At 40.6% G+C, this 23884-nt stretch overlaps 2 protein-coding genes across 9 annotated transcripts in view; one reads left to right on the top strand and one right to left on the bottom strand.

Moving 5' to 3' along the window:
• SULF2 (sulfatase 2) overlaps positions 1-7584 on the top strand; it is a 147899-nt gene extending 140315 nt beyond the window's left edge. For 7 of the 8 annotated variants that reach the window (XM_061441564.1, XM_061441561.1, XM_061441565.1 and 4 more), the window contains 8 exons: positions 750-844; positions 2899-2958; positions 3371-3540; positions 4006-4148; positions 4361-4484; positions 5060-5090; positions 5375-5431; positions 6482-7584. In XM_061441564.1, the coding sequence (XP_061297548.1) occupies positions 750-844; positions 2899-2958; positions 3371-3540; positions 4006-4148; positions 4361-4484; positions 5060-5090; positions 5375-5431; positions 6482-6512 (711 nt within the window). In that variant the 3' untranslated portion in view covers positions 6513-7584. The remainder of the gene's footprint in view (positions 1-749; positions 845-2898; positions 2959-3370; positions 3541-4005; positions 4149-4360; positions 4485-5059; positions 5091-5374; positions 5432-6481) is intronic. The other variant, XM_061441568.1, reaches the window with a different exon arrangement.
• Positions 7585-8925: 1341 nt separating this feature from the next.
• Positions 8926-23884, bottom strand: part of NCOA3 (nuclear receptor coactivator 3) — an 83705-nt gene continuing 68746 nt past the window's right edge. Inside the window, exons 14-24 of the mRNA XM_061441579.1 lie at positions 22672-22807; positions 21386-21574; positions 20639-20878; positions 19229-19355; positions 17271-17442; positions 16221-16517; positions 14951-15055; positions 14241-14466; positions 13849-14023; positions 13194-13335; positions 8926-12186 (exon numbers count right to left, since the gene is read on the bottom strand). Coding sequence (XP_061297563.1) covers positions 12175-12186; positions 13194-13335; positions 13849-14023; positions 14241-14466; positions 14951-15055; positions 16221-16517; positions 17271-17442; positions 19229-19355; positions 20639-20878; positions 21386-21574; positions 22672-22807 — 1821 coding nt within the window. The 3' untranslated portion in view covers positions 8926-12174. The remainder of the gene's footprint in view (positions 12187-13193; positions 13336-13848; positions 14024-14240; positions 14467-14950; positions 15056-16220; positions 16518-17270; positions 17443-19228; positions 19356-20638; positions 20879-21385; positions 21575-22671; positions 22808-23884) is intronic.

Here is a 23884-nt window from a genome sequence, read left to right as displayed (position 1 = left end):
GGCTGATTTCAGGATAGATAGTTCAGAGATAATGAATTGTTGTTACAAGGTTGTGAAGACAAGATGCTGGGTGGAGGAGAGCGCTGCAGCTGAGGGGAGAGCTGAGACATCTCAGAAGCCTTATGAGATAAATGAGAGAGTTATAAAGTGTCCCCATCCTGGGAAAAATTTCATCTGGATCTTTTTCACATCTTATTAGCCCTGCTCCCCAGTGCACCTTCAGCTGCCAAATGGAAGGCCAAGGAAAAGGGAGCTTCAGTGGTTTCGGTGCTTCCAGGTTTATTTTGCTTGCTTGTGTTTTCCGTAACCCTTGCACTTTGGAATGGAATTGGTTGGTTTTAGGCTTGTGAATATGAAGACCCAGAAGATGCTTTGCCCTATGAAATCTCCCTGTAAAACTTCATTGACATCTTTGTCATTAAAATTTCTCCCCTTGCACATGTGCTGTAGAGCACAAGAGCAGGAGCCACAGTGGAACCAGCAGTGGCCGCCTGCCTGAGGCTGTCTCCCCACGCTCCCAGTGCCATGTTCTGCTGTCACAGGCAGTAATCCCAGCAGCAAAAGGTGCCAAGGAGGCTTCCTCCTGCTGCAGTTGCCTTTTGGAAAGGTGGATAATCTGTTTGTCAGCGGTGGGAGTCATGGAAGGAGGTGAAGAGAAAGCATTTGGTGACACAAGAATGGGCTGGAGCAGGTCCGGCTAAGACTGAATGGGGCTGTGTTGGTTTCACTGTGTCTTTGCTTTGGTTTAGATTGAAACTTTGCAAAACAAAATAAAAAACCTGAGGGAGGTGAGAGGCCACCTGAAGAAGAAGCGCCCGGAGGAGTGCGATTGTAACAGGATGAGGTATTGTGCACTTCAGAGTCATCGTTTGTAGGGTGCAACTGTTTGTTGTCACAGGAGAGATCGGGGTCTGTTCTGTTAAGTGGCTGCCTACTTACTGCGCTCGCGTAGTGCTTTCTGGGGAGCTGGGACGCAGCACGAGTACAAAGCCCACCTCCACCAGGCAGGAGTTTATTTTAAGCTGTGGGTTTGTTCCTGAAATCTGGCTTTCAACAAGGGCAATTTGTCAATATGGAGCAGAGTTAACACTGATCCCTTTTAAAAGAAGGGTGTGTAAAGCATGTGGGATAACGGTGTGGGAAGATGGGAGAATTTCTTCCATTTGGGTTTTTCAGGGCTGGATGTGTTACCTCCTCAGATGCCACTTCTTTCTGTCACTGGTATAAGAGAATGAGGTTTTGAGCATAGCTGTTAAGTCCCTAGACCTCATACTTTACAGACATGAGGTACATGGTGGGTGTAGTCCATGTGGATTCTGCAATACAGCTTCAGCAACAGGCCACTAAAATATGGAGAACGTAATTTTTTGGGTTAGGCCAACCCATACACAGAACCCATGGCAAAAAAGGGTGTAAAATGAAATCAGTAGTATTCTAAATGGCAAATCTCCCAAAAGTTAACATTATCATCTTATAACCCACTGCTTTACACTGGTATTAACACTGAGTTTATTTAATACACGCTGTAAAGATGAAGCTATTGTTATGGTGAATGGCTTATAGTAAATTTCAAGAATGCTACATTTCTCAGGCCCAATACAGGAAGCACTTAACATTTGTGCAGAGCGTTGTTAAGGTGCATAATGAAGTTAATCATTTCAGTTATAGATGTTTTAAGTGTTTGCAGAATTGCACTGAATCAGGTTTTAGCATTTAGGATTTGTTACTGTGTCCTGGGTTCAGCAGTAGCAGTCATGCAGCAGCAGACTGCAGACTGCTACTGCTGAACCCAGGACATACTGCAATAACCAGGGTGTGTGAGAGACAAAAAATAGACTGAAGCCAGTTCTTTAATAATCTTTGTTAATTTTCTGTGTGGATTAAATGTATTCAATCTGCCAGGAGCATTCATAATTTCAAGGATTCATTTTGGTTTGAAGGGAATTTTAGTCTGACCATTTGCTGAGTTCTGAAGTTCTCTTTAGAAAATAACATTCACTGAACTTAGTTTGTCTTTGCTGATGTGTGTGGGGAGTAACCTCATCGGTCAGAGGGTGGTGCCAGTGACTGAAGCTGCTTTGTCTTTTTTTAACCTTGGAAATTGCACAGAAAGGAAAGTTCTGCAAAATCTTGTAGGAGTTTCTGCAGACAGAGCCAAAGCAGTAGAGCCGCCCAGCTAGGATGGGGATGTCTGCTCACAGCAGGTCAGACTCTGCTGTTGCTGGGACAGCTCCGTGTATCTTGCTAAAGTTTTCCTGGAAATTCTAGCTGGTAACAATGGAGGAAAAAACCAACCCTATGAAGTACAGCTGGTATTTTAAATTCTTTCATTCAGAGGGAAAATGACATGACGGTGGTGTGAGCTCTCATTTTATCCCCTGTACTAACCACGACTGTTCAGTTGAGGAAATGTTGTAACTAAATTATAAAGCCGTTGCTTTTATCTGCCTCGTGTAGGGAAACAAGAACCAATGACAACTAAAATCGAAAATTGTAGCTGGATTCTGAGGACACCCGTTGCAATGCAGGATTGGAGCACCAGGTGTCGCTGTGCCCAAACGAGCTAGGGAAAGAAAGCGGCACAAGGCTCAGAAGTGCCTGAGCCGGTGTGGCCAGGCCGCTTTGGGTTCATTGAATCACAAGAATGGTTGGGGTAGAAGGGAGACTGAAGAGCACCAGTTCCAACCCTCTGCCACGGGCAGGGACACCTGCCGCTAGACCAGGCTCCTCAAAGCCATGTCCAACCTGTCCCGGAGCACTTCTGCCAGGGCTGGGGCATAAATTAAAGGGAGAAGTGACACTGGCTTCAATCTGCTCCAGCTGCACTGTGATGGGGTGGTACAAACGGGAGCAGTTGCTTTTCTGTTGTTCATCATCCATGCTATTTTTATTTTCCAGTTACCATTCCAAACACAAAAGCAAACTGAGGCACAAGGGATCTAGTCTTCATCCTTTCAAGTAAGTGAACGTCTGTTCCTTTGAAAGAGGAAATGCAAAGACATTATTACCACATTGTCCATGCGCACCAGTTACAAACTGAGTAAAAGCAGTAGTATTTCATTTGTCCTGTATTAAAAAGAAGAAACACACAAAAACCTGTGAAGGAACATAAGCCCATGTTGAAATGCTTGTGAATTCTGAGGTAAGATTCCTGGTGTGGGAAATGCCACAGCACAGATGTCAGACAAGCCTATAAGCTCTTTTGGCTTAATTGGTTTTTATCTGTGCCATTGAATTGTGGAGTCATATCCAGAGCCATTTGGAAGCCATTTAATTAAAAACTACTGGTTCATTCTTTATTTATTATCTGTCTGCTTCATTATTTTTTGGTGTGTCTAAGTATAAATGACCTCCTGTGTCCTGTGTGCAGGAAAGCCCTACAGGAGAAAGACCGGCTGTGGCTGCTTCGAGAGCAAAGGCGGAAGAAGAAGCTGCGCAAACTGCTTAAGAGAATAAAGAACAATGACACCTGCAGCATGCCTGGTCTGACCTGCTTCACCCACGACAACCAGCACTGGCAAACTGCTCCCCTGTGGACACGTAAGGATGCTTTAAACTACGTACTGGGCAGGCGGGTACTGGCTAGGCTGGGCTAGGATGCTGGGCTAGTAGAAGTTACCGCTCTAAGTTCTGTAGCCAAAGCCATGAAGCCTTCCTCATAGTAAATAATCTGTTCCAGCGTTAGTGTTATCCTTGCACAAACGGCAACCGAGTTAAAAAGAAAACCAACTGCTAATACAAGCCTTAGAGATGATGCTGGGAACAGGACAATTTTGTGTAGGATCTCATTGTCTGGAATGTTTCCAGAGAAGCCAGGGGAAGCACCTTGCCAACTGAGGCATGCACAGAACAAGAAGCTGATGCCAGAAGTCATTCTGTACTTCAGAGCTCAGGAGTGGGAGGGAGAGTAACTGTCTGTGAGTAAACCATAAACGGAAAGGCATCATAAACAGTGCTAAAGCCAGCAGCGTGTAGCTCATGTCTTTGCAACTCTTCAATTTGCAGTGGGCCCTTTCTGTGCCTGTACCAGCGCCAACAACAACACGTACTGGTGCCTGAGGACAATCAACGAGACCCACAACTTCCTATTTTGTGAATTTGCTACTGGATTTTTGGAGTATTTTGATCTCAACACTGATCCATATCAGGTACCCGATCAGAGAACAGCTCAAGAAATACATCATTGTTCCTTACTGATGATAAATTGAACTGGCATGGTAATGGTGGAGGACGTAGCAAAGGCCTAATTCATTTAATGTAGCATATGGCTTTTCTCCTGTCACAGATAAACCATGTATATTCCATATAAGAAAGATACTAGAGAACAGCAGTTACTAATGAGAATCCCCATTCATTGCAGCTAATTAACGCAGTGAATACACTAGATAGAGACATTCTCAATCAACTACATGTCCAGCTCATGGAACTGAGAAGCTGCAAAGGGTATAAACAGTGCAATCCAAGAACCAGGAACATGGATCTGGGTACGTGCCTCTCCTAGCACACTCAAAATGGGGCTCTTTCTTACTTACTGTTATGAAACTTCGCATCAGTCAAAAGGATTTTAATATTCATTTATACTGGTAGTGTCCTGCTGGGGCTGGTGGCTGCATGCTCACGCTTCTGTATTTGTTCAGTTTGAGGTAATGTTTCTTAAATTAAGAACAATACTGAAATAGGTTAGTAATGAGTACCGCTGAGATGCAGGGCAAAGAGATGAGGAAGGAACAAAACCCAAGTCCACCAAAGCCCAAAGTATAATATTGGTCTTATTTAGTACCTGCAGCACCCAGAGCTGTATGTTTTGAGATCAGACACCACTGAAAGTCATTTACAGAAAAGTTTTCAAGACTCCTTTCCCAGTTTACAACCTCTTTTGCCTGCAATAAGGGATTAAATGTGAGAATTAAAGCTCCAGTTACCATGTATGGAAATATTTCTCAAGGCAATGGATGATAATCTGTTAATATTCTTAGGTCTGGTTTAAGTTGCACGTTACCTGATACCTTACTCTGTTGCAGGCAATGGTTAGTAACACTGTTAATTTTTCTTCACCTAGGACTTAAAGATGGAAGCTATGAGCAGTACAGGTATATTAAATTATTATTCTTTAAGTACTACCTTCCTGCCAAAAGATATAGGGGTGGGATCAGCAACCTCATGGATGGACACTGCCTGGAATGGCAGTTGTGAGATCTTTCCACCCCAGTTACTTGGAAACACTGGAGCCGTTTCTGTTTCAATGTCACAGCATGTTCTGATCTTTATAGTCAAAATTCAGGCTAAACTCTTCTTTCCTCGCTTTCAGACTGTAGTGCTGGTGGGTTTCTTGGTGATGGTTAACTTTTTTCTCCTTTTGCTGCTTGAAAACTAGGCAGTTTCAGCGTCGAAAGTGGCCAGATGTGAAGAGACCATCATCTGCCAAGTCACTGTGAGTTGGGAGCAGTTCACAGAAAGCGTTGGCTTTTACTTACCTACCTACCTTCCCTTCCTTTCTCTCCTTGCATGCAACACCACTTTCAACATCATCATCTCTTCTTCTGGAATGCTTAAATGGGAAATCCTCTACCTTGTACAGGAAGTATGATAGTGCTACCATACAGTCAACTACTGCTGTACAGAAACACTTGGTGCATGTTCTGGGAGCATCAAGAGCAAGGGCAAATAAGCAAAGGTGGATGCTCAGCTCAAGAACACAGTTATGATTGTCATTCAAAATTTCAGACCATTATGTTGATTTTGTCTAAATGCAAATCTGTAGCAGCTGCCTCGTGGTCTTTCACACCATCCAGAAAGAACAAAACTGACTGATTTCTCAGAGGATCATGTATTTTCTTGCTATTATTTATCCAACCACAGCAAAGTGCAAGTTAGAACAGGGAGTAGACTACAAGACAGATCCGTACCTTTTGGTTTTGTTTTATTCTGACATCATACTAAAATCTAAGTTTGCTTTTTATTCACTTCACTTAACTACCTTTTAAGATTTGATAATACTGTTTTCAACTTGCCAGCGTCCAAAGGTGAGATACACGTTTAAAGATGTGAAAAAGTGACCTTTGCCATGCCAGTTATTGTCTCTGAATCTCCTCTTCAGAAGACGGTTGAACCATCAGCTCTTTAAAAATCATGAGGTGCTCTCCAATTGTGCAGCGAAAAGAGATGCACAGATACCTCAATAGGCACAGCCCAGCAATCCCAACTTGCCAGAGAGGATTTGCTCATTTAGTGGTACTATCGTTAGTTGAAGAGACCCAAGACTGACTTTAGAACTAAAACAAAGTAAGAATTTCTGAGATACAAGTTTTGTACGGGGTGAAGTTTCAGATATAGTTGGACTGTTTCTGTGATATACCTGCTGTAAGTTTTAGAAGGGGTCCATAATGTGTTTCAGTTGTTTTTTTCCTGCATGGAACCATGACAAATATCTAACTACTTCCTCCTAGAAGGACACTAAATCATGTTCTGTTGTGTTTTTCAGAGGACAGCTGTGGGAAGGCTGGGAGGGCTAACCTCCCCCAAGTGCTGCACCTCCATGAGGATACAGACTGGCCAGAACTTGAGTCCATGTACAGACTAAATGACAACGTGTGTGACTTCAGAGAGAATTACATTAACCTGGAGGACTGGATAAACTTTGAGGCTGAACTAGATAGAATGTTTGCACTGGTGAGTGAACTAAATACCTGCAGTGAAATGATGGGAAATGCTGTCAGAAATACAGGTCTCTGAAATCCACTATTGTACCTGCTTTTTGCTTTGGATTATACCTCACCTGCTTCACAAGGCGTTTTACTTTGAGATGACACCACTAACACTGATCCAGGAACTGACAGCAAAGGAAACACAGCTACATCCCAGAGAGGATTCCCGCCCCAGCGCACAGTGTGCGCAGGGACAGCGGATGTACACTTAAACCACGCTTCAGTTCACCTGTATCAGCAGTTGTCATGAGAGAGACTTCAAAGCCAAGTACAACTCTAAAGCAACATTTAGAAAACGTGAACACTTTTGCTTCTAACTGGAGATGATGAAAAAGAACTTGGAAGAGAATCAGGAACTGAAGGGAGCAGCACTGAACATTCTCAACACCATGGTATTTCTCAACTTCCCTCTGAGGATACATTTTAGTTCCACACCTACTTGTACATCCTATTGCCACCTCTAGGAATGTTAGGGAAAATCTTGACTAAGAGGACGCCAGATTTTGGAGGGGTTATGTAAATATTGCTCAATATACTGTTTGAAAAGAAATTCCTTCAGGTTATGAAGAATTTTGTTAATAAAAAGAGTGGAATGCCCACACACCAGTTCTCCAACTGTCACTTCATGTCACATAGTGCATTTCAGGATTTCTCCGTTTTTAAAGTACTGAAAAATTTCAGTAAATGTACATCTTAAAATTTAATGAACTTGGATTTGTATGAAGTTTTTTTATGTGGTAATATTATATTGTATGTTCAAAACCAAAACAGTTCCTTTGAGGAAGCATTTGCTTGGTAGTGTAATTTTGACATTTATTTTTAAAAAGGCAGCTCCAAGAAGTTCAATACTTGTAGCCAATAAAGAATAATCTAGTTAAGAGTTTAGTCTACAAATCAGTAGATGTTCTGAACAACAGTTACTGTTTAAAGGCTTTTAATGGGAACACCCCATCATTTTACTACAGAAGCACAGTGTACAGAGGCTACTTGAGTATTTTCATAAAGACGTTATTAAATACATTGTAGTACAGGCACTAGAGGTGATATTTGTATTTATACGTTTTTCATGTTAACCTGCTGTTTTCAAGGCACATGCAGGAGGGAGCTCGTGTGACAGACTCGACCAACCGTGGCCTTCACTCTTAACAAAGAGGTATTTATTTCCAAACCACAGATTTGACTTGCACTTCCAGAAACACCGTGTAAAGATACACCACCACAGACATGATTCTGAAACCCTGCCTGGCTTTGCACATCAGGAAATTCAAATGGGATTACTTCATAAGGGACACAGATCTCTGATACCACACCCCCAGACTAAAAATATACTTGAATTTAGGAACCGAGGAAAAAGCCTCACTCCAAAAAGTGGCACTGGGGTCTTTCACTGGATGTGTTAGACAGTAAAGCTAGGCTGGAGCTTCTGTTTGTATCACATCTAAGTCAAACACACTTCCCAAAACTTGCTTCCCAGGTTTTGATTTTTATTTTTGTTTAATCTAAGTAATATACAATTGTCTGAATCCAGCCACAGATTTGGTTTCTGACATGTTACAGATTTCATGGATTATCAGAAACATCTCCTAGATGCTGAGGTCTATACAAATAAATAAAGAATACTGAATTTAAACTCACCAGTAGAAACAGATCTGCTGCTTTCCAGAGAAAGGCACTTGCTGTCTGCCATCCCCTGTGAGTATGCACAGAGAACACTGGCTTAGATTGAGACAAACCTGCACTTACCTTTTTGTTGTGTTCAGCCTGTAGTCTGTGATGAGATGAGGGTGTGACTGTCGCAGTCCTGCGGGGCCAGTGTGGCTTCTCCTCGTAAGCCTGAGAAGTTGCCGTGTCCCTTACACAGAAACCTGAGCCTTGGGCCTTGTAAGGGGGACGCAGTGTAGCTGGTATTTTGTGAAAGGTAGGTTCTTACCAAGTTACGGGAAACCTCTAACCTCTTCTCCTCCAGCTCTGCTGAAGACTGCTCTTTAAGTTGAAAAAGACATAAATTCCACTTGGTGTCACTGCAACTTCAGTTGCTAAACGGGTCTCATAGATGCAAGGTCCAATTGCCACTCCCTTAGCTCCTACAGTCAACTAGGAATTAAATCATTTGCTATACCCACCTTTCCTCAGTAATAGCACTGGATTTTCTCTGACCTTTCTAGGATACAGTTATCAGCCTTAAAGTATTGACAGCTAAAACACTGCATCACCAAGCTCCGATTTTAAATAGAAACCTTTATTTACATTATTATTAACATCCAAACACAAAAATCAGAAGAGCAGTAATACCTTACAACCAACTCTTTTATAGATCAGTCCCATGATTTTGTTTTGCAAAATAAAGATACAGATATTTCAAGCAATACTTATCATGTAAACTAAACTTAAATGCAATTCTCAATACTGTATGCCTTCTCCTGAGATTTTTTTAAATATTGCTCTCAGAATTCCATGTTTCATCTTGCTGTATTACTGTCATCTGGTAGTCTGCACAGAAATTCTAAAATAAAACATGTGCTAATTGGTACAACATTCAAATAGTTTTGTCTTATGACTCAAAAATGGTCCTGATTTGCTAACTTTAAAAGCAGTATTTTAGGCCAAGATTCAAAAAATAACACTACACATGAATCTATAAAAACATGTTTCTGTGACCAAAAGAGTAGCAGAGATGTGTAGCATGACGATGCTCATGAGGCAGCACTGACCAGAGGTGGCTGTCCTTGCTAACTGTCCTCTTCCTGGTGAGAAATGGTACACAGGTTGGTTTTTAAAAACATTCAGAAAATCTGCTGCTATCGAACCAAACCAGAACTGGCAGAGATTAAATGTCAACAGCTTTCCAGGTCAGTTTTATTTCCTGCAGTGAGATTTTCAAGCTTGATGTCATATTTAGGATCAGTGCTGCCAGGAAAGATGATGCACTTCAGCAAACGCCCCTCTCCCCCCCTTACTCAAGTTTAAACTAAAAATCTTTGGATTCAGCAAAAAAGTAAGTAAGTAAGTACTGGAAAGCGCCAACATTCTAAACACAGATGAGAAAACGATGGTTCTTTCTAATATCAATCAGTCAGGTACCAGTTATACACAGATGTATAAATAGAATCACTCATTTAAAAAGAACTAGAAGGGCAGGATGTATAAATTAGTAGATAGTCTAAGAGCTCACCTGATGAAAGCAACTGGGATTTGTAGTTTCCATCAATATCATGAACAACTACAAAATATAAAGATTGTTCTACTCTGATTTGATATAAAAAGCAAGGGATTGTTGCCTTTCAGCTTCAATAGGCAGCATTTAACAAAGAGATATGTTCTACGAAATAAGAAAGATAAAAGTTGCTTAAGCTTTTAAAAGTTTTGCATTAAAAAACACATGAACTGGACTGAAGATTTCAAATAAATACTAACCCTAACCTGTATACTGCAGAGTATAACTGCAGAGACAAGGTTGCATAAAGTAAATCCACTGAATCTACATTCCCTTTGGAACACAACTGGTTGTGTGCTAAGGATGAACTTTCGGAGCATATTTCTAGTTAAAGTTAGTCACTTTGTTAAAATGGAAGATCACTGAATATTCTGAGCAATAAACCCACCTCTTGCTTACAGGTCCAAGAAGAAGCAATCAAGAACTCAATTAGGTTATTTTACTCACTTAGGAGAAGTCAGTTTTCCATTACAAGAGAACAACAGAACAAAAGCACCACACATTTTAAGCGTTCCTGGGTCATCCCTCATGGAAGTTGAGGGGTTTGACTTGTTGGAACTGCCTGAAACTGAAAAAACTCCAAAGGGCTCTTTGTATCAAGGAACCAAAATAGAGGGATGAGGGGGGAACCTATTAGCAAGTAATAGGAATGCATTTGTAACCAGACTTAAATACTGACACGAGATAAACCTGCTTAGAAAATACATTCATTATGATTGAACAATCCAATGAGGTGCAGACATTTGGTTAAATAAAGCGCAGCTTAATATCCGTATAGGTGTCTGGATGTCATGTAACAACAGGCATTTGCAATAGACAAACTTTTTCTGAAGAACATTTAGATTTCATTAAAATTGACCAAAAAAGACAACCGAGATTCATCAACTGAAAAGGCAACATACTCTAGAAAGCCATGACTGTCATGACAAGTCAGAACACCTCACAATGCAGAGCCTTTTTTGTCAATTTGCCTTATGTAAGAAGAAACGCAACAAAGTGCTCACAGGTGGAGAAAGCATTTAACAACTGGTCTTTTATAAAAAGCTATGTGTCTGTTAAAGATGTAAAAATAAATGAAGTGTTGAAGACCAAAGAGGAGAAAGATGTGGGCCAAAGTCACCCAGCTGCAAAGTCATTAAATTTAATTAAAACCAAAGAAAATTCTATTTGGACCTCAACTACACTGAGTTTACAGAAATCAATGTTGTTAAATATTTAGCTTCACAAACTCTGCAAAAATGAGTTAGTGACCTACAAAAGTCATATATATAATACATTATCTTAAAGATCATATTTACAAAATTTATTCACAAAAAGACTGCAAAACTCTGATTCAGACTGCAGTGCCTTGCCTTGAGTTTTCTGAAGTTGTTTTCAAAAGATGAAGGATTATTGCTCTAATTTTCCTACACAGAAAACCTTACATTATGCAGTCTTTTCAGATAATTCTTACGAGATTGTGTTTGAGAAGGAACATGAGTACACCTTACCTTCATATTAAGTCCTTATCAAAGATATTGCATTAATCCATTATATAGTCTTTCATAAAGTGCACTCAGCTGCACATCAATATGTAAATATTAGTCACAATTGTGTTTAAATAATTTAAATTTATTACCCTCTCTTTTTACCCCGTGGCTGCAAAGGACAGGATTTTGGACTAGTATGTGCCAATTCATGTTGCACCAATACCTTGCTTGGGAAATCCTGACTCGGGGTAAGAGATTAAAAGCAGCATTTATATTCAGGAATTAATATAAGAGTCAAGGCTAGGAACTACATTCTCTGTCAGATACTGTTACTAGAGAAATCAGAAACTTCTTACCACTGTGACTTCTCCAGGCACTTCTGTCCGCCTGTAGTTGGTGAAAGGGCTGTGGGTAGCCACAGTGGCTAGATAAGGTAACCAGGACTCTACCCATCGTATCTGCTAACTCGCCACTGCCTAATTCACAGTTCTAGAGGCAGAGCGCCAAGAATATTTATGACCTTCTTTTGTACACCACGACATACAGTAATAAGAGAGACTGCTTCTACTAAAATGCATTTTTGTAGAGTTGTTGGTTTTTTTTTGCCTTGGGTTCTTTTGTCCCTTGAGTGAACTAACTTATGACATCGTGGTGATAAACAGGAAAACCCACTTGTTTCCATAAGGCCAGGGTTAGTTGCCGTGAAGAATGCGTAGCTTTGCTTTATAATACTAGTGCATCATTAATACAGCGCATTCTTGTGTGAAGAGATGGTTGGTTATAGGTGTCAGCAGTATTTCTGTTAAAGAAAAGGAGAAATAATCACCAGAAAATAAAAAACACCTTTGCTGAAAAAAACTGATCAACATAGTGCATTTTGAAGGGGAAAGTGCTGACAGTCAATTTCTAAGCACAAGGACAGCATTTTAGTGCTCCACTTTGGAGATAAATCCATAGAGAAAAAACACCCTCCCAAAACCTCCTAAACGTGTTGTTTGAGTACCTTCACTGTGTGACACATGGGGTTGGAAAATCTGGTATTTCACCTTTGTTTTTCCCACTTTATCAAAGGTACTTGTTAGATCAAAATCCTCCAATACCTTCCTGATCCCCCAGAAGTCCTCATTTTATTTTGGGTGCTTCCTTAGACAAAATTTCACAAGGTATGTTCTACTTAAATAAATTTAGCTTATCTCAGTTTTACATTGCTCATCCCTTGGCAATTTCTGGAAAGATTACAGCAGAAGTATATTCAGTATTTAAGTCTTCCTTGCAGTGACTGTTATTAGCTCATTTTTCCCCTCTAATAAGGGGCCTAAATTTTCCATGGTTTCTTCCTATGCACACACAAGGTTTTCTAAAGAATTTAAGGGTAAGTGTCAGTGGCAGTTTCTGTCAAGAGGAGAACACTGTACTACCACGATTCTTGGTCCAACTCGTGAAAGCTGTTCTACAGAGTCTTCTACATCTGCTGAAGATGCTTTTCATAATCTCCATGTTTTGCTTTCTGGGGTTTCTCAAGGCTCCAGAAGTATTTAAACACGCTTTGTGTGGTATAAGCCTTGATCCTACCTCTGATCCTTCAAAGTCAGCATCTAATCACAGCATACAGCTTGGGCTAACAATGGATTTGATTTAAATATCAAAAATGAGGTATCTTGAGACATACAAATAGTAGGTTCACAGACATAAATACAAAAAGTACAACTGAGAACAGGATTGCACCAGAGGAATGGCTTGAAGCAAATAGTTCTCAATGGGAAGAGAGTCAACAGATCCCTTCAACCACATTTCCATACAGCTTACCTGGTCTGGACCCATAGGCATCCCTGACATGGGCATGGTATTAATATTCATCTGTCCCATATGGCCGCTGCTGCCATTCATGTGCATCATGCCATATGCTGCTGGATTGGCCTGATGGCTGAACTGCTGCTGGGGGAAAGAACTGCAGCACAAAAGGATAAATAAAGTTACCCTACACATTGGGATATTGCCTTCCCTGCACCCACTGTCAATGCATGAAAGACAAAACAATTTTCTACATTTGTTTCTGCCTAATACCTGTTGAATGTAGAAACAGAAATTTCCCCTCCCAAAAGGAACTCTGAATTTTCAGAAACACACAGAAGCGTGTGTGCATTTCCTGCTGTGACGGCTTTGGAGGCCTCTGTTAGGCTGCACCATCCATTATAATACTACTGACAACTTTTGTATTACCCCAGGTTATTTTTTTCATTATCCAAAGACTGCAGAGGTCCAACATCAATAAATGGACATACGCATGAGACATTTAATTTCCTAAACCAGAGCAGGCACAAGGGCAATATAGAAACCAGAGATACAATTATTTTTCTCCTCTTCTGAAGCCTTTTCCTACTACAAGCTACTTAACATAGCTTCTATTTTGAACACAATCAAAGACAGTTTTTGACCTACAGGCTATAAATGTGCACTTCACCTGCTCCTGGCCATGCTTCCCGATGGCCAGCCCTTCATCTCAGGGGACTGGTACATTGCTGCTGTCTGAGGATGCTGCATCATGGGATTTTGGGAGGGTCCCATCCTTGATGACATCATTGGGTTGGGAGGGCTTGATACTCTGGTAAATGCAGGATCAGGTTGTTGGCTCATCCCTTTAAAAAGGAAGGAGAGACAAGATACTTCAGTTATCATCACCTAGTACTTTTAGGGTTGTTTTTTTTTTTTCTTGCAATGATGGGAAGGCAAAAAGGAAGTATTTTGTAAGAGCATTTTCCATATTTCAGAATTCAATTGGTATTTAGGTAGCTTGGATGAAGAAAGGGAAAAGAAAAACAGACAGACAAAAAAAGTCCACAGTATCACTAGTACCGTAATTAGGTGGATAGGGGAATTGCTGTGAAGGAACTTGAGGCATTGGTGGGCCCGTCAAAGCACTGTCCATGCTTCCTGAGGCAGTCACATTTGGCGGTGGACTAAAGGCCTGAGGCTGCTGTTGCTGCTGCATCATCATTGCCATCCTCTGTTGTCTAAAATGATGACTTATTAGCTCCCTGTTACGCTGAGCCACCATTTGAGCATTCAGAAAACCTTGCTGCTACCCCCCAAAGAAAAGAAAAATCATATTAGAAAACACTTTTACAAATGAAATCGTGTCAGAGTCAATCAAACCACCTACACACCTCCTAACTCTGAGTCCCAGCATATCCATTACCAGAACAGAAAGATAAGAAAACCCACAGCCAGTACAAAAAAAAAAAAAAAAAAAAAAAAATCAGAATATCAGACAAAGGCTTTCATTAAGTTGCCATTAGTGCTAAACAAATGACAAAGTACATTAGCTATCACATCCTACATGGAAAAGACTACTGGCACGCTTTATTGGCAGCGTGTCCTCATGAACGAAGCCCTCTGAAATCTCAGTGAGGTACAAACCCAACTTTTTTAACTGTACAGAGGAGCAAGCAAAACAAAAAAGGAATGCTGTGGAACAGTGCAAGAAGGTGCAAGGTCTAAACAGACAGGTACAAGACGTGCCTATTTAAAAATCACTGCTTCAGATGGTTGGTGTACTTACTTACCTGTGACCCCACCTGTGGCTGCATAACTGGTCTCATCACTGACGTACTACCACTGACTGGGTTTTCCATTTTCATTTCAAGCGCTTGACGGGTCTGATTCATAAACTTGGAAAAAGACATTTTTGCACAATTAGCTTCAAAATACCAATATCTGAACAAAGTAATGGCAACTCCCCCAGAAGAGAGTCTTTACAGACCTCTTGAATCCATCAAGCACAATGGTTAATTTTTGCCTTGCTTGATGTACCTGAAGTACCAAGCTATTTGATTAAGCAGCTCAAACACACACAAAGAAAATCCCTCCAAACAGCACAGCAGTAACTGGCTTTATTTCTATCTTCCCTTGAGATTAGTGCTCTTTAAGCACTAATATATATATATATATATATATATATATATATATATATATATATATAGCAGGCTACCTAGTTGTTCCAAATCATGTTTGGGGCAGAAGGGTATAGCCACCAGCTTTGCTTGAAATAATAAAGTTCAGTTTCCTTCCCTCACACTCACAAAACTCCAAAGCCATACATATTGAGTTCCTGTCACAGAAAACCAGGAGAGAACACAGACTTTCCTAAGGATCAAACATTGCCATTCCGTGTCACACAGCATTCTCTCAGTTTTCCAAGTTTTCTTTGTACATTGTATTGGATATCAGGACTGCACCTTCACATGGGGAAGTCAGTGCATGCAGCAATTTTTTAAGCAATGCTTTAACCCAGTGTTAAGATCTGTTCAGCTGTAACTACTCTCTCACCTTTCATCCTAAGAAAATACCCTAAAATAACAGCAAACTGATAAATAGAAAGCAAATCTGATTTCAATGAGCCCATATGACTGATTAGAAAACATAATGAAAAAAAAGTAACATTTGATTAACAGGAGAAATGCAGCTGCCCGCTTAATGGTATCAGTGAGATTCAGGAAAAAACACTAAATCTGAACGTGGAGATAAAGAGATCATTCAGGGCTGCGTCGTACAAGAGAACTGTGGTAAGCAGCAGTAATAACGTCTGCTGCAGGCACCAGTCCCCTCTGTAGCTAAGGAGACTGATGAAGGAGGAACAACTGTCCTAGTAAAAGTTCTTTCACTCCTACAGCCATTAGGTGCTCAGTGTGAAAGGCACTGTCAAAATGAAAGATCCATCCTTTCAATCACCTGCTGTAATGTCAATTTTCCTACTCGTGAAGCAACACAATTCAGTGTGCACTTGATTCCATTCCGAAACAAGAAGAAAGTGTAAATGCAGGAGCAAGACGTTACCTGCTGCCCCTGAAGCCTCTGCTGGAGCTGCATGCGGAGCTGCTTTGGGGTATTGGTTCGAGGTCTCATCACGCTTGCTCTAGGATGCATACTTTGGAGTGGAAAATTGCTCTGCTGGCTCATCTGATTCATCACTGAATTAAAGGATGGCTGTTGTCCCTGAATGTTACTAAAACCTCCTGGCATTGCTGCCCCTTGCCCTTGATAGGGCTGACCATACAACGAAGGCTTCTGGTCAATCATAACTGAAGATTCCTGACCTTGAAATGAATCTTGTTTGGGTTCCAAAGCTTGTCCCTTCAACAGATACAAAAGTGTTTTCACTAGCAGTATATTTTTAAAGTAGGAATTCCTAACGAAATAATAAAGCTAACACAGCATACAAACACCAATAGTTTCTTGGGTAGAACACAGCACGGACAGATAACTATTGGTTTTGTCTTCACACAAGTGAAAAGTTATTAATAATAATAAATTCTTTAAAACTCAGTTCTGCTGCACACTGCTTACACAGGCATATTCAAACCATATCACACTTTTAAACTTCTATTTGTACAAATGACAGTGTGATTTTGTGGTTTTCAGCAAGTTCCATATTATTCACAGAATTTCTTTTCCTTATCTGCTAGCCATGCAAATTCAAGGACTGGAGGAGACAGAAGTCTCCTACTCCCTAACACATCACTGCCAGTCAAACATCTCAAAACCCAAGCTCAGCTGACAACAGCTTACTAACAAAACCCAACACAATTCTCTGCTTATAGAATTATAATAATTTGCACTCAAAAAAAACACCCTATACGCAAGACATATTACAATGAACTAAAATGTCATTTTATCTTCTTGTAACGCACAAGAAAGATAATCAATACTGAGCTTGTCCAGTGAAAATCACTACTCAGTGTAGATGCTTCCAAAGCCAGATTTAGGTAAACCAAGACAAAGAAGTGAGGAGACAGAGCAAACGAGGAGGTCTTCTTCACTTTCTTTTCAAGTAACACAATAATATGGGGTTTGGAAAATAAATGGCCAAAATCTCTGTTTACTTACCTGGTTTACGAGATCAGGAATTCCTAAAGCTCTGTCAATTTCTTCCAGCCCCGTGACATCCGTGTTACTCAGCAAGGTGTGCAGCTGATCCAGAAGTGCCCTTTCATCATTCTGGCCTTCCATATTTGGTGCCGGACATAAGAGGTCATCCAAAGAGCTCCTAACCAATTGTCTAGAAATATAAAAACATCCCAGCCATTATGGACTATAAAGGCAAACACATAGTTTTTATACAATAATTGCCCTAGAGTTGATTAAGTACTATAATCACCCAGAAGATGGAAGTAAGATTCAAGAACTTAAGTCCTTAATTCAGGTCCTAAAAAGTCCAGTCAACAGCCATGTACCCTTGAGCCCACACAGATTATGCTTTCTCCTGGCTTCGGCATGTGCCACAAAGACACAATAACAGATTTTCTCACTTCTTTTCTCCGTGCCTCCCTACGTAAGGACTGACTCACTTTGTTAGCAAAGCCTTTGTGGAGCTGGCTCAAGAGATACCCAACGTCATAGGGATTTTTTACAGAAGCATGCAATGACAGGACAAGGGGGAATGGTTTTAAACTGACAGAGGGGAGATTTAGATTAGATATTAGGAAGAAATTCTTCCCTGTGAGGTTGGTGAGACTGGCACAAGTTGCTCAGAGAAACTGTGGCTTCCCCATTGTTGTGGTTTAAGCTCAGCCAGTAACTCAACCATGCAGCTGCAAACTCACACCCCGCCTCTGCCCCTTCTTCCTCCCTGCTCCTGAAGGGACAGGAAAAAGAATCGAAAGAATGCAACTCCTACAGGTTGCAATAAGCACAGTCCAGCAACTAAGGTATAACACAAAACCACTGCTGCTACCACCAATAATAATAAGGGAAATAACAAGGGGAAAGAACACAGAACTAAAAGGGGAAAAGGAAAGCAAACACAAGTGATGCACAATGCAATTGCTCACTACCCTTCAACTGACACCCAGTCCGTCATGAGCAGTGATCTCGGCCTTCCAGGTAACTGCCCCCAGTTTATATACTGGGCATGATGTGCTGTGGCATGGAATAACCCTTTAGCTAGTCTGGGTCAGGTGTCCTGTCCCTGCTTCCTCCTGGCTTCCCACGCCCCTCATTGGCAGAGCATGAGACTGAAAAGTCCTTGACTGGAGTAAGTATAGCTTAGCAACAACTAAAAACATCGGTGTGTTATCAGTGCTGTTCTCAGACTAAAGTCAAAAACACAGCGCTGCACCAGCTACTGAGGAGAAAAATGACTGCTACTGCTGAACCCAGGATACCCATCCCTGGCAGTCTTCAAGGTCACATTGGATGGGTCTAGTGGAAGGTGTCCCTGCCCGTGGCAGGTGGCTGGAACTGGACGAGCTTTAAGATGCCTTCCAACCAAAATCACTCTGCGATTCTATGATTCACAGCAACAGCAGAAATGGAAACAGATTCTGACTCCAACCTGTTATCTCCACTGTGCATTCTTCAAATCACTGCTGCTACCACCAATACTAATAAAGATAAGGGAAATAACAAGGGAAGAGAATACAACTGCTCACCACCCGCTGACCGATATGCAGCCCTACCCGAGCAGCGATCTAGCCCTTCCGGGTAACTGCCCCCAGTTTATATACTGGGCATGATTTGCTCTGTTATGGAATACCCCTTTGGCTAGTTCAGCTCAGGTGTCCTGTCTCTGCTTCCTCCCAGCTTCTTCTCCTCCCTGGCAGAGCATGAGACTCAGAAAGGCCTTGGTCAGAGTAAACATTACTTAGCAACAGCTAAAAACATCGGTGTTATCAGAGTTGTTCCGAGGCTGAAACAACAGCACTGCACTAGCTACTAAGAAGGAGAAAAATGACTGCTACTGCTGAACCCAGGACAATGCTATGTAATTTTCTTTTTTCTAGGTCTTAAATTCAGACAGTGAACAGTTGTATTTAAACTTATCTTAAAACTCTCCCCGATTCTACCTGTTTTGTGAACCCCGCGATGCTTGCTCCATGGAAAGCATGCTGTCGGGCCATGCTCCTGGTTGGTTAGATGGTCCTGGCTGTCCATATGGATTCCCCCCCATGCCAACGTTCATCTCATTTGGCCCTGTGAGATAAAATGTGTGTGGGTTTTAAAAGCAAAAGGTGTCATCTTGCTCTCCCAGTGTTCACATAAAGCACTGTGATGGACGATCACACAAACTGTCAAACAGCTTCACAAGCTTCCCTTTAGCATGTTTTCAAGTGTATACACACTAAACTCACACTCAGGATAATTTCAGGAATACATCAACCACAGATTTAAATATGACAGTGTGGATCTAAAGCTACTACCCTGCTAGTGCAGAATCCTTCAGCCCTTAAATAGGAACTTGATGGATACAGCAACTTTACATCCAAAGAAAATGGGGTTTCTGGCCAATGAAATCTGGGCACTAGCAAATACACATTGTCCTAGTGACATCAACATCCGGCATTTTAAATTCCAGAATAGAGAACATTGAAATAATCACAAGGTACATAGTAATTTGCTCTTCAGTAGTATGATCTTCCTGCTACCTAGACAGAGACAAACAGCACTACCCAGGACAGCTTGTCATCACATTATTTCCCAATATTTGGAGAAATCTCCAGCAATAACAGTTTCTAGGAAGTGAAGTTGAGGGATTCTGAATCAGTCAGGACTGCACAAATTTCTTCCTGATTTAGCCTTGCATCCACCTGTCACATTGAAATAGCAAGTCTGCCTAAGAGAACTGGTACCAGCCCTGGTAGCCTTCTGTGATCGGAATATTAAAAAGGAATGCCGCCCTCTATTTTGGCCCTTTTGGGGCATGCTGGCAGTGGCACAACAGACAGGACAACTTCAGCTCCAGGCTAGACTGCTGTTATAATGATAAAACAGGAAAAAAACATAGACTGTAAGACTCTTCCTATTTTAGACATGCAGCTTATCTTCTCCTATTAAACGTGAATATTTAAGAGAGAATCTGTATTTCAGTGTGGGTTTGTATCAAAATCTGGATACTCCATGTGAGAAGAATTTTGAAATACTCAAAGCTTTAAAACCCTGATTACCATGAAGTCAACATCAGAAAAACATCTATGTCAAACACAATAAATTAATCAGGATTGTAGTATCTTCAAATATAATCACACATGGCATGAACCATCTCTGTATGAAACACACAGATATCACTAGAAGAAAACAAAAAGACCACCAAAAAGTCATTACATGTCCCAGTCTGGGAACAAGAACAACCTTTGCCTCAAAGGCCTTTGCTGAAAAGCTACTGTTTGTCCAAACCCAAACAGATTCTTGATGATGAATGCTTACTACAAAACTAATGAGTCTGTGTTAACCAGGACAGTACAACGTGAGGAACTTACGCATGTGAATCATTTGCTGCTGCAGCATTGGTCTTGTGCCAGGCACACTGTTGGAGCGAACAGGCAGCCCCGGCATAGAGGCACCCATCGTGGGTCTGGGAAGGGCCGTGCTGAACTCAGGTCCTGCTCTCAACATCGAAGCAGAATTTGTAGGGTCCAATCTGTTCACCTTCGAGTTTGGCAAACCCCAGTCTCCTGACTGATGCTGATTCATCACTACATTCCTATTAGGAGCACTTACTGTAATGAAGAACAGAAAATACAATAATTTTCAACTACAGTACATTACATACTTCGGATTTCATCTATTTTAAGGGGGGTTGGGTTTGTTTTACCAACAAGGACACCTGCCAACAACAGAGCAATTCACTGAACTCCTACAAAAGAATCTCAAGCTTACTCTGCCAAGTTCTAAAGCATCAAACAGTTGTATTAATCTACTTTAAAATATTAATGGCTGCCATTGTGACCTGTTCTTGCCTTCTATATATTAAAAATGTATGTTCAATACAAAACTCAAAATAGTATAAAATAACTACTAACTGAAAGTAAAGTACTGGTAATACTACACAGCTAGTGGACAGTTCTTCAAATTTTAGCTAGGGCTAGTATTTATAATACTTATGGTAAAAGTATTATTCTTTAAGGTTTCTTTTGACCAAAATTCGCATTATAATCCTGCAACCTTTTTACACAAAAGCTTCTTCCTTTACAATGACACAAGCAATTTGTACATGAGCAACAAACCCATATTTGCTCCAAAATTTTCCTGGTTTTCCATCATTCTTGGACTTCCACCCATCAAATTTTGCTTTTGTAACATGGAGAATGCATTGATGTTCCTCGCTGGAACACTGGAGCCCACAGGACTGTCTAAAGACATGGCTCTGCTGAAAGGCGGGCGGGTGGCCTGCATAGCCTGGGGACTCCTCATACCTGTTAAAGCAGTAAAAAAATGCATGCAACTATGTTTTGAATAGAAAGTACCATTAATAACTTAAATAAGTCTGATCCATTTATGGGCACAGATATTTGACCTTAAAAAAGCCAGGAAGAGCTTCTGTATTTGATGTTCTTACTACACAAATCATACTTCAAGTGCATAGTTAGGACCTTTTACAGGAAAAGCCAAATGCAGTTCCCCTTGGCTCTAGACATAAAAAGGTGCATTTTAAATTAAGCTCTGTAATGAAGCATGGTTTTAACATTTTGAAACACACTAGTACTACAAACTCCTTGAGAAAGAGACAGAGAGAAAAATAACTATAGATACGAGTGGGATGCCCAGCCTTGGGATAACAGAAGAGACAGAGACAGAAACAAGTCAAATGCTTCTGTCTGGAACAGGCTGAATCGAGACACAACATGTCCCTGAGCAGTGGCTAATTAACACAGAAATCACTGCGCTCCACACCCAAAAGCTGCAGTAGCTTTATGTATTCATGTACCTGTTTTCACATTTTTCATTATCCATGTTTCACCTCCTTAGGTTACCTCAGCAATCTACTGCCCTATTCAATCAAGAGATGACCAACATTATGAAAGGAAGTGACAACTGCAATGACACTGCTCTGGCAAGGTTATCATTCCCTCCTACTCAGCTTCCTACTCAGCAAGGGCATTCCTCTCAATGTTGAGGAATACTCATCAGAATTTACAGGCCACAAGTGTTTTCGAACAGCATAAGTGGGCAATCAAAAACTCAAAAAATGTTTATCCTAATGTCTTTGAGAAATCTTTGTCAGGCAAACTCAGAAAAAAAACATAAAACAAGGAACTGAAGTTAATGCTATTCGTTGTGTCTATAGTAGATGAGTGCTGCAAGACAATAGGACAATACATCATTACACTATATGTAATGTATATACACTGTGTTTCATAGCCTATGAAACATAGCCTTTTTGCATGACATTTGTCCTTGAAGATAAAGAAGATCAAGAAAGTACTCCCTAAAGATTTGAGGATGTATTATGTTTACATCAGGCAAGAAGAAAACTCTAAATTTAAACCCAAAGTAATATTAATTTCCTTACCCAATGAGGCATTTCCTTGAAATAAGGCTTGCTTTGTTCCAAGGTTAGTTCCATTTGCAGACATGGCATTATTGTAAAACTCTGAACTAGTCAGATCACCTAGAATTGCATCCAAATTATCCAAGTCTCCGTTCATCTGAAAAGATGCAGTAAAATACCAAGGTTATTTACCATCATGCGGCTATCCTTCAGCTCTTATTTAGCTCCTTGCTAATCTTAAAAGATAACTGGGAGACGAGTGTTTCAGTTCAATGACAGTACCTTGAGCTGTCTTGCAATTTCCAGAGAACTTTGGATATCATTTAGCTACATTTTTAAGATTATTTTGCTTGGCTGATTTTGAGAATTAGGAGAAACTGGAGGTACACATAAATAAAACAAGGCACCTCTGAATATAAACAGTTTGGTCATCACAAATTACAAAGATAAAAACACTGAGGGGAGCAAACAATGTCACAAATGCATCCTCTTAACAGAAGATTTGTGGATTTGTTTTGCATATATAGTGGATTTGTTTGTCACTAAACATGCTTCTCTGAACACGTTAATTTTAGATCTCAGGAGCAAGGACTGAAACCATGCATCGAGTATGATTACAGAGGAGTTAGTGACTTTTGCATCAGTGGTACTCAATAAATGTTATAAAGTGTTTCATTTATAGTCAGCCATTAGCTAATATAAAAATTGTGCAGTATTTTTTTATTTGCATAGTTATTACTGACTTGGGAAATCCAAGTTCTAAGATACCAGCATGTTTTCAGTAAACTCTGCCATACTGACTAGTGTTATGTACTTTGAAGCTGTTCCAAATGTTGACTTAGGAACTAAATACAAAAGAATTATTATATACATATTATAATTTGAAGAACAGCTGTGCCTAGCAAGTGTACTCCTGCTTTTGGGGGAGTTGCTCCATGGTGGTATTGTTTGCTGTATCATGACATTTCTTAGAATTGCAACTCTAGAAATACAGAAACAAATAAATATACATGCATTTACCTAAATGCTGAATATGTAAGCATTTGGGACAACATTTTCCTTCACTTCAGGAAAAAAAGGGTGGTAAAACCAGTGAATGAACTCGAACCGATCTATGACTATAGTAACTATTACACATTTTTGTGTATTGTTTGTACTTTCAACATGAAATCATGTTTCACCTTTCGCTACTGTATTGCCTACTGATTACAGAAGCAGTTACAGCTCCATATCC

The sequence above is a fragment of the Pezoporus flaviventris genome, unplaced genomic scaffold, assembly GCF_033815535.1.
Source record: "Pezoporus flaviventris isolate CSIRO_AGI_PZ_B2104156 unplaced genomic scaffold, CSIRO_AGI_Pfla_v1 ptg000213l, whole genome shotgun sequence".
NCBI lineage: Eukaryota > Metazoa > Chordata > Aves > Psittaciformes > Psittacidae > Pezoporus > Pezoporus flaviventris.
The sequence above is the reverse complement of the archived record's forward strand: the minus strand, read 5'-3'. Positions and strand labels throughout refer to the sequence as shown.